The sequence below is a fragment of the Prunus avium genome, chromosome 6, assembly GCF_965620075.1.
Source record: "Prunus avium chromosome 6, drPruAviu1.hap1.1, whole genome shotgun sequence".
NCBI classification, from domain to species: domain Eukaryota; kingdom Viridiplantae; phylum Streptophyta; class Magnoliopsida; order Rosales; family Rosaceae; genus Prunus; species Prunus avium.
This window is the reverse complement of record NC_142289.1, coordinates 3,964,742-3,975,185: the sequence shown is the minus strand read 5'-3', so window position 1 is coordinate 3,975,185 and position 10,444 is coordinate 3,964,742. Positions and strand designations below refer to the sequence as shown.

At 38.6% G+C, this 10,444-nt stretch overlaps 3 protein-coding genes across 3 annotated transcripts; 2 read left to right on the top strand and 1 right to left on the bottom strand.

The window, feature by feature from the left end:
* Positions 1 to 1,214, top strand: LOC110769381 (protein LURP-one-related 5-like). Its single transcript, XM_021973336.2, has 2 exons — positions 1 to 462; positions 665 to 1,214. Exons 1-2 carry the CDS (start codon positions 178 to 180, stop codon positions 1,064 to 1,066), a joined length of 687 nt encoding a protein of 228 aa, XP_021829028.1. The 5' UTR covers positions 1 to 177; the 3' UTR covers positions 1,067 to 1,214.
* Positions 1,215 to 1,637: 423 nt separating this feature from the next.
* PECT1 (phosphorylethanolamine cytidylyltransferase 1) lies at positions 1,638 to 5,896 on the bottom strand. The gene is made up of 9 exons (XM_021973306.2): positions 5,327 to 5,896; positions 5,005 to 5,240; positions 4,643 to 4,824; positions 4,280 to 4,351; positions 3,734 to 3,801; positions 2,771 to 2,891; positions 2,495 to 2,560; positions 2,269 to 2,391; positions 1,638 to 2,074 (listed from the first exon to the last, which is right to left on the bottom strand). Exons 1-9 carry the CDS (start codon positions 5,671 to 5,673, stop codon positions 2,003 to 2,005), a joined length of 1,287 nt encoding a protein of 428 aa, XP_021828998.1. The 5' UTR covers positions 5,674 to 5,896; the 3' UTR covers positions 1,638 to 2,002.
* A 131-nt stretch (positions 5,897 to 6,027) lies between these two features.
* LOC110769356 (retinal-binding protein) lies at positions 6,028 to 10,414 on the top strand. Its single transcript, XM_088254459.1, has 15 exons — positions 6,028 to 6,354; positions 6,464 to 6,594; positions 6,696 to 6,828; positions 6,920 to 7,076; positions 7,164 to 7,242; positions 7,545 to 7,585; positions 7,662 to 7,778; positions 7,920 to 8,000; positions 8,360 to 8,422; positions 8,504 to 8,555; positions 8,714 to 8,788; positions 9,009 to 9,056; positions 9,229 to 9,264; positions 9,352 to 9,426; positions 10,073 to 10,414. Exons 1-15 carry the CDS (start codon positions 6,195 to 6,197, stop codon positions 10,145 to 10,147), a joined length of 1,323 nt encoding a protein of 440 aa, XP_088110585.1. The 5' UTR covers positions 6,028 to 6,194; the 3' UTR covers positions 10,148 to 10,414.
* Positions 10,415 to 10,444: the final 30 nt, after the last annotated feature.

Here is a 10,444-nt window from a genome sequence, read left to right as displayed (position 1 = left end):
TTGGACCTAGCTTTATTCTTAAGTTCAGGCACAAAACCAAAGCTAATCCATTGTCGCTACTCATATTCCAAACCTAGCTATATCCCTCTCTCTCTCTACCAATATTCATCTCTCTCTCGTCTCTGAGACCTTTTCCTCTCATCTTCTCGAACGGCTTCTGCTTTTGAACAACTAGCCATGTCTAGGATACATCCGGCTGCAGTGAATAGATACCAGGATCATGATCAAGATCATCCGCTGGAGCTTCAAGATGCTCATGATCATCGTGTGCCTCCCTCTGCGCTCACTGTGTGGAAGAGATCCAGCATGAGTTTCCAGGGGACTGATGGATTTACAGTGTTCGATGACCGCGGAATATTGACTTTCCGAGTGGACAACTATTCGAGAAAAAACTGTTGTGTTAGAGGAGGGCTTGTCCTCATGGACGGAGTCGGAAGGGCCTTGCTGACACTCAAACCCCAGGTACTTAATTATGGCCTTCCTCCTCTTTAATGTAGTAAATATCATTGTTTGTAACGGCTGGTTTAGGCCAGTTAGCCGGGCATTGAGCCCATGCATATTCGAATCCCCTTCCTCATATAATTTAGATTATTGCTTGTAAAAAAAAAATTATGGTTTGTAACCGATACATGAAAGCTTAATGAATTTGATTTTGTATGAACAGATGTTGAGCATGCAAGACCAATGGAATGCATATAGAGGAGAAGATGGGTGTGGAAAGAGCCCAAAATCCAGCAGGGTGTTTGCCATGAGAAGTGGGTCTGGCCTTTTTGGCAGCAGCAACAAAAGTGAAGCAGCTGAGGTGTTCATGGGAGCTCATGCAACTGGCACCCCAGATTTCAGAATTGAGGGTTGTTTTGGGAGACGAAATTGCAAAATCAGAAGCCGCAGTGGACAATTGGTGGCCAGTGTAGCTAGAAAGAGAGTAAACAGTACAGTCTTGCTTGACAATGATGTGTTCAACTTAGTTGTTCAACCAGGCTTCGACCTTGACCTTATTATGGGTTTTGTAATTATCTTGGATCGGATTTGTGGGAAGCCATTTACCCCAATTTTGTGTTCTTAATTATCTTGTGATGTACAGAAATAAACCCATGTAAACAAGATACCATCTTTTTACCCCACTGAATCTCATATTTTGTACAAGAGCCATCACTCCAATTTTCTTGTATTTAAATAGAAGTGGAAGTGTTTCAATGCCTTCCTTTGCTCTATCATCCCATTATTAATTTCCTTGATTCTTTAGCAAATTAGCAACTTCATTCAGATCAGAAGTTTTCAGTGAGACAAGACATATACATCTTGCATCATGTGAGTAGCACGTGATGAGTAATCGTGAGAGAAGATACGTATACAACCGTCTCATAGGAGCCGGAATTTTCCTTGTATTTCACCCTAAGGCCAAAGGATAGCCTACCACATACTCTTAATCCACAATGATCAGGCATGTCAGGCACATGGCATGTTATGGAACAGATGGTGGTGTCGTTACAATGCAACACCACATGTTACTAATATTGCCGAAAATATTTAAACAGGGCAAGTTTTCTGACGATGAGAATGAAACCAAACTCAGAGAAAGATTACCTTGTTCATGTATATAGAATTTTCTTTCTTTTTTAAGAACAGCAGGAAGATTATATTGCATCTGTAGACATGCTAAATTTGTATTAATGTGGAAAATAGGGGGGCAGAACTTGCAAACTCTGAAAAGCTTGTCCCGTTCAACCTGCCAAACTAAGTTTTTCTCATGTTTTAGGTTCTGAATTGAATCCGAAAATAGTGTTCTAAGCAACAAAATGATAGCTGCATGACAACATGACTCAGGAATAACATGTAATCTAGAAACTGTGAACGACAGCATGTGAATATTTCGTAAGGCAGAATTTCGTAAAACGGCCCAAGTGGGTCATCTGTGATGTTAGTACTATTCCGTAAAACTGCCAAAATAACAGGTGCAGCCAATAACTAGCCATGTATTAGCCTCCGAGATCGCCATCTGTTAGTCACCGGTAACATAAGACTTGCCTTCATAATACTTTTTCTCACTTGCTGCCTTCTTCTCATTGCGTATCTGCAGGAAGGAAAAAAAAAGGCTGAATTTGATTAGGTTTGAAGCAAATCAGAAAAGCAGAAATCAATGAATACCAACTAAGACAATAGTTATATATTTATATGTTTAAGCATATGGACAACATATAATGCTTTATGATTGGATACAAATTTGATCAAAAGAGTATCACAAAGAAGGTCAGGTATAAAGGGGACCTGGTATGCTTCATGATTGGATACAATCCTCCTAATTATCGTGGAAGTAGTGATATCAAGGGGGCTGTCCAAAACTTTGAAGATACCCATACTGATTGGAACTTCATATGGATTGCCTTGTTCCTGCAGAAGAAAAATTATGTAACTAACCAAAGCATCCCGGCACCTCCATTATTAAGCAATAGAATAATATACATCACCATGACTAACTTGTTTCACAATTTACCTTCTGAAAATTGTTATTCTCTGCTACCGTTCCATGGACAACTAAAGAGATGTTAAAGGTGGTGATCTGCAGGCAAAAAGAACTATGAGCATTCTTTCAAACAAGCCAAGTTGACAAAACTGAGGAAAGTACTTCAGTAAGACAAGTTATTGGTAGGTACAATTTCAATAAACATTAATGTTTACCACAAGCAAACCAGAAGAATCAAGTAGAAGAATGAAAAGTGACTAAATGCATAATGAAGCAAATTCAATACAAATAAGAAGACAAGCTGACCACGTCCTTTGAAATTTCCCATGGAGCACCGATTATAACTTCATCCACATGCCGGCAAGCCAGAACACTCAGGCTTCTTTCGTGAAGGTTCATGATTGGACGATGTGCTCCTCTATGAGCACTGCAGTGAAATGATTAGAATGAAGGCTATCACCTATGAAGCGTAGAAAGCTCGTATCTAATACAATTAAACTATTCGTACTTGGGAAAAAAAAATTACAATCAGAGGTTGCAAAACTAAACAAGCTGCTATAAGAGACAGAAGTTCATGAATTGGTCAGCGATATTGCTTTTCTATTTTATAGGTATGAGTTGCTTCCCAGAAATTAATATAACATGTAAAGTTTGAGAACGAACTTGAATTTCATGAAACATCAAAATGTGAACAACGGATCATTGCAGTAAAAAGGATAACATACACACAGGCCATGTGTAGGAAAAAAGTTAAAAATAACAAGGGTACCAACCAAAAAAAAACATGAAGTAAATCAACTTTCATAAAAGACAACTGATACTCAGCCAAGTTTTCCAAAGTGGTGACAAAGGATAAGTTTCTGTCACAGCCATTGTGCTACTCAAAACCCATTTGATGAGAAAACTAGCACAATGGAGTATAAAATGACTCACCGACTCTTTCTTTTTCACGTGACAAAGATAACATACACACATGCATGTGTGCTAAGAAGTTCTGCGGACATACAATGTTGGGTGGATTTTTTTTTTTTTTAATTTCTTTAAAACAAGCGATAGTCTAAACTACAAGCCATAGTAAATGTTGGGTGGGTTTTTAAATTTTGGTCAAACTACATATGGATCTAAAGTGGGTCCAATTGACTAAACAGTTACAGAAACTGACAAGGGAAGGTTTTACCATTTCAAAATTGCAACAAAAGGTGTAGATAGCTTAAATAAAAGAATCAAACTTGATAGCCCTTCCAGCGATAGGGAAGCAGGAGACCAAACCTGACAGTCTGATCAGTGTGTATTCCAACAAGAAGAAAATCCCCAAGCTCTCGCGCAATCCTTAAGATCTGTATGAAAAGGATGGACATGTAACGAAACAAGTAAGTTTTTAATCCCTGAATTGTTAATTGCCTACATTGAATAGTGAAGCAAATAATGGATGGTAATTAAGCTGAAGAGAAAAAGGAAAAAAGTCCATTAAAATCTAAAGCAAATTGGGAAAAATAAGAGAAACAACTAGAAGACCACAGTAGCACAGAATATAGGATGAACAAAAAAACCAACAGGAAGTTAAGGAGTGCTGTTATAAAGCGTGTGTGTGTGTGTGGTGTGTGGTGTGTCAGAGAGAGCTAAAGACAGGCTTAGTTTTATTTTGCTTTTGTTTCCCAGGTTTTTCCTTGTGTACAAAAAAGGGGGCCAGTTTGGAAATTATTGGGAATCAGATATGTAATCTGCCCAGCCAAAGGATCAATATAAAAGAATTTGGAAAGGTACTTTAAGAAGGGAGGAGGATAAATAGCATGTGAGCAAACTCATCTGCATTACCTCCACATGTCCAGCATGGAAAAGATCAAATGCACCATCTATATAAACTATGCGTGCGTCCGACTGAGGACCCTGCAATCAGGCATAAAACATACATTAAAAAGTGACAAAGTCCACCTCACCAGTAATATATGTGATATAGAAATTATGTTTTTTCTTTCCTTTTTGTTCCCCCTTGTTTAACAAGAGACTTCATCCGAGGAATCAAGGCAAGGGATTGAGTAATAAAAATTGCCCTCAGTCTGTGATGTAATATCCACAAGATATAAACTAGGATATTCATAGAAATTCAGATAGCTAAAACAGACAAAATGCACTTATTTATTTGAAACAACCAGTAGAGAAAGTTCAGAGATTACGTACTTTTCCATTCGAGAACTGAACAATTCTTCGAGATGTTGGTAGGAAATGAGACACACGAGTTCCGCTTCCAGATCCACCATCTTCAAATTTCTGACTGTGACCATGGCTGAATTGTCTCTGCAAGGAAGAATGGTGCTGGTTCTCACTAACCGATCTCTCTCTTACACAGAGAAGCATACGACCTGTTCACAGCATTACCAAAAAACAAAATTAGACTAGCAAATTCCAACTGCCCCAGCAAAGGATTAACAACTGTGATTATGTAAAGAAGATTAGTATTTAATCAGCTTCTGTGCTATAATTAGACTTAAATACGCACAGAAATGGGCATAACCGAGTGAGATGGATAGAATGAAACAAACCAACAATGTCTGTGCTGGAGACCCCTTCTGTGCGTTTGATCTGCTTGTAGCGACCAGCCTTCTTGGCAAGAGCATAAGCGTCAGTTCCATCAGGAAGAACACATGGGTCATCTCCATGAATGATATAGTCTATATTGTATTCATCAAACAGTTTCTTCATGAACTCTTCGGTTATAGCATAAGGTGCATCCGGAATAACCTCATCAACCCATTTCACAGCATTAACCATAATCATCCTACAACACAACACAAGCACAGATGCATTCACATAAACCCAATAATTACAAAGCTAATGCAGCTGATTTAAACAAAAAGCTGGTACCTTTCATCGAGAGGAGTAACAGGGGGGCCTTTGTTGACGATGATTTCAGCGTCGCTGACAACGCCGACAACCAATTGGTCGCCGAGGGCACGTGCCTGACGGAGCGCGTTGCAGTGGCCGTAGTGCATCATGTCAAAGCAGCCGTCCATGTAAACGCGGACAGGTCTGTTCTTCTTCCTCCGCCATGGAAATCCCAGAGGAAGCTGAGGGCCATGACGTTCCTGTGAGCCTAACAGAGACACCCCAAAGCCAACCCCCACTGCCACCACCACCCCTCCGACGAGGCACGTGGCTAGAAACCTCGCCCAGCTTCGCGCGTTCTCTGAGTTCCCATCTTCCAAACCCATTTCGTCGCTTCTGGATTTCACAAATCAAATCAAATGAAAGAGAGAGCTTTAGTCATCTGATTTACCCAACATTTCTTTTCTTCTATCGAATCAGAAAACCGAATAAAGTCGGCATTTTTTCCCTTCTGATGAAAATTGTCGGGTTCGGGGTTCCCCTCACTTTTCTCGTTCTCACTCAATTTTCTCACTTTTTCTTTTTTGTGCGGCGGATGATTCTTGGGCTTGGGCTACTGTGCCATCCAAAGTTTCAATTTTTATTGGGTCGAAAATGACTCTTTTATAGGATTTTCTTAAGCCCATTTTCTGTTATGTTTATTGTTTCAGGAAAAAAAAAAACGACATCGGTGAGTGGAGGGTGGTGGGCGGTGGCGTGGACTTGACTCAAGACTCTTTGTTTGGTTTATTCCCTTTCAAATTCCGTTATTCCACTGTAACTCCTCTTCCTCTTCCTCCTGTTGCCGACGAATAGAAACGAAAGAGAGAGAGAGATCGCGTTGGACTGGTCTTGCTTACAAGTAACAATGGCTTCCACCGAGGGTATAGTACCAATAACCAGGGCTTTTCTGGCTTCCTATTACGACACATACCAATTCTCCCCTCTCTCAAACGACGTTGCTCGCCTTTCCTCTGAGATTCGCTCTTTCACCGCCGATTTGCTTAACAGCTCTCCGGCTGCTGAAGGTCCTTAATTTCTAATCCCTCTAATCTTATTTTTGTTAAAGTGATCATCTTTTTTTTTGCTTGTTATTGCATATTGTTTATTGAATGAGTCAATGAGTGTGATTTGTAGGCGAGGAGAGATTATTAGTGAGTGAGTTAGAGAGTGAACCGCCCCATAAAGTTGACGAGAACATGTGGAAGAATCGAGAACATATGGAGGAGATACTGTATTTACTTGAAAAGCCTCATTGGCCTCGATCGGTAAGCTAACCTAAGTTAATCTATGCTGTTGTTGCTTCTGAAAGATCCTACCTTTTTTTTTTAAAAAAAATGTATTATAATTCTTGCTTCTCTGGGCACAGCTTCAACAGCAGTTAAGTCCTGATGATGCTGAACTTGCTACTATTATCGATCGTCTCCACCAAAAGTTTCAAACTAGTTTGAAGACATTGGAGTCTTTCCAAGCTAAAAATTCGGAACGTGTCTTCAATACAGGTTCGTTGCCTCTCGCTTGCCCATGTTGCGTTTCAATGACTTATTCAAAACTTTGCTTTGCTCATAATGGAATGTGGGATTCTGCCTGCAGTTATGACTTACATTCCCCAAGATTTTCGGGGAAAGCTCATCAGACAACAGAGGGACCGTTCAGAGAGGAATAAGCAAGCAGAGGTTGATGCTTTGGTTAGTTCTGGAGCATCTATACGTGATCGTTATGCTCTCTTGTGGAAACAACAGATGGAGAGGTGAGCCTAATTACTTTTCACTTACCCAATTGGGTTAAAAGCAGCATGTCCTCCACCTTACGTTTTATTTGCCCATCACTCTTCCAGGAGGAGACTTTTAGCGCAGCTTGGTTCTGCTACTGGTGTCTACAAAACCCTTGTCAAGTACTTGGTTGGGGTTCCACAGGTATGTTCCTCTGCGCATTTGCCTGCCTTTTTTTTTTGGCTGGGTTGACCTACTACTCCATATGCTTGTTTGGTCTGTATATTCACTCCTACTTCTTAACTTGATATGCTGTTCTCCTTCTAACGTTCCTTTTATGGTTTTCTCATTTTGCCTAATGTATTTATCTAGTTGGAGGGTGGTTATTTGATGTTGTTTCGATAAATTATTATTTTTAGATGTATTTCAAAAGTATGATTTACTTAATCCATGTTCGAGACTCTGATAATTGGTAACTGTTCCTGCACACTTCCTTTTGGGTGCAGGTTCTACTAGATTTTATTCGCCAAATAAATGATGATGATGGGTAAGTTCTTTTGTCGGAGTAGTGTAATTGCGCAGCCTATAATAATTTAATGTCTTGTTGTATCCTTCATTAACAGGCCCATGGAAGAACAACGACAACGTTATGGACCACCTTTGTACAGACTTACAACTATGGTGCTTCTTATAAGACTCTTTATTTCGCTGTCTTGGGGGCGTTTTGAGACTAGAAAATTGTGAGAATTCTTGCAATCTTTTTATCTTTGGTTGTTTTGTTCAAAATGTAGTTCTATTTGTCTTCTCAGTGACACTTTCTTTGGTTTCCTTTTTTCCCCCCAAATTTGCATCGACACTTATTTGTTGTATGAATTGAGCAGAAAGAGAGAAGAGGTAGCTGTATTGGAACAAGCTGCTGATGTCTACACCACTGAGTTTGAAAGGTTTATAACGTTTATCAGGTATTACTCCTATTTCTGTTTGCAATTGGGTAACTTTAAGTCATATGTCATCTTGATGATAATGATTTTTATCACTTTCATTATAATAACTATTATCATATTAGTTTTGACGTTTCAATTTACATACCCCTTTTGCTAGGGGTTTGATTTGACTATCCTTTTGATCCCATAAAAATGTGTAGAAGTAAAATTTTACAAATTATGGTAGCTTTCTTGTTTGTATATGCATGATAATACATGCACACTTAAACGCCAAAATAAATCTGTGTTGTCTTGCTGGCCTGCAAGCATGTCTTTCCTTTATCTTGCTGCTAGGCTGTGCTTATTCCTATATCAATTTATGTATGCATTTTTGTCAGCGAGGTCTTTGCAAATTCCCCCTTTTTTATCTCAGCAGAGGTTGCCGGTGCATTAGAAGGAAGGTCAGACTCCAGCTTTTTAAAAAATTGAACTTTACTTTTGTATTTTCATATCAAAACTTTTGTTAGTTTTTTTCTGTACAGGAATAATGATGATTACAAAGAGATAAGTGTTCCGGCTGGGAAAACTCATGAGGTTTGTTTACATATCTGCTTGTGAGACTCATTCTTTTTCCTTGTGGCTGAAGGTGATTTGTGCTCACATGCATGCGTGTGTGAATCTATTGATTCATTTCTAACAACTCTGGTTTAACAACTCAGCTAGGAATTAATATACCTTCATTACTCTTATAGGTTTCGTTGTCTGTGGACGCGATAAATTCATACATTGCTTGGGATTTTTCGCTTGTGCAAGGGAAGATAAACTTGGTATTGTTTGTTAACCGTTATTGACCTTCTTTTCTTTTCTAATTACTTTGTCTTTTTTCTTTGTATGTATGTAGAATATAATTGGCTACAGCTGTAATGTGCATGCTCCTGGCCTCATGATATTAATATATGTTCCAGTTGTTAAAATAGCTCGTATGCTTCTTTATGCAAAATTTATGACAGTGTAAATCCCATATTGAGATTTATGTTTGGTGGTCAGGATATTGGATTTAGTGTCGAGTATACAAATCCTTCTGGAGAAAAATCTGTAAGTTGAACTATGATGGTTTGGTTGTTAATTATACAATGTTTACTTTATTCTCCTCCTTTTCAACCTTTTATTTTTCTTTGTTCTGTTTTTCCTTTTTGCTTTCTTATTCCTCTTTTTAACATAATTGTTTTCTTGCAATGACACTGGGGCATTGGTGATTATACCACAGCTCATTTTACCTTACAGACGCTTTGAGTCTGACCAAGTAAGTTTAGCATTTCTGGTTGTGTGTGGTGTTAGAACACCATTTGATATTAAATCTCTTGACTTCTAAACTTGTAATCTTTTACAGGGAAACTTTTGCACATGCGAGGTTGGAAACTATAAGCTGCTTTGGGACAATTCATATTCAAGTTTCTTTAAGAAGGTGTGCAGACATGTTTGGGATCTCCTATTTTCAGTTTCTGTTTTTGTTTTACTACACCACTTTACTTGTCATATCATGCTTGAAAACAAGTCGGCCTTTTGGGTTTTAGAGTTGAAATATAATGGTAATGCAGAATTTCTTTTTATTTGCAAGTCACTGGAATTTCTCATTAAGAAGCATGCTTTTTCCCTATTAGAAAAAAGACACCTTCCATGCTATTTTAAACTTCAGTTTGACGTTTGAGCCATTAAGTTGTGTTAGCTCACTTCTCATTGTCAGGAGAATTGGCCTTTTTGCATATATTCCGAGCATGTATTTTTCAGTAATTCCATGTCGCTTGATATACTGGCTGCTATGTCTCCATCTTTACAAAAGCAGCTTAAGTAGGTCAGACGATGTTTGTCCTGATTCTACTTTATTATGATATGAACTAAGAGATCGAAAGCAAAATCTGACCTCTTCTCAATCTAACTAGACTTATTGTAGCTAGTAGCTAGCTACTCATATTCTGAAGGGTACTGTCATCTGACCTTTTTTCAATCTTTTTATGAACTGGTACCCTTTTCAGGCCTACGTCTATTGTATGTTGTACACCCTATATTGGAATTTTCTTACATTTATATCTTTATTATTTGCTGAAATATAGGCGCTGCGCTACAAGGTAGATTGCGTACCTCCAGTTGCTGAGCCAGTGGCACCTGCGACTGAAGCTAAAGAATGAGCTTCTTGGCAAATTGGAACATTTTATCTTCACGCCGGATAGATGCTGTCAGTAATTTCTGTTGCGTTGAATTGTATAATGTTATTCTTTTCTCCTTTTTTTTATACGTTGCATCTCCTGAGGTTGGACATCCAGATTGGTTTCTTTCATTATCAGGGCATGCGATTGATGGTACAAAATGTTGTATTATAGATCCTCTGTATATTACCTTTTTAGCTGACAATCAGTTATTGAAAATTCAAGTCATCAGCAACATTTCAATGATCATCCTCAAGTTTAATTAATGCAAAGTGGCTT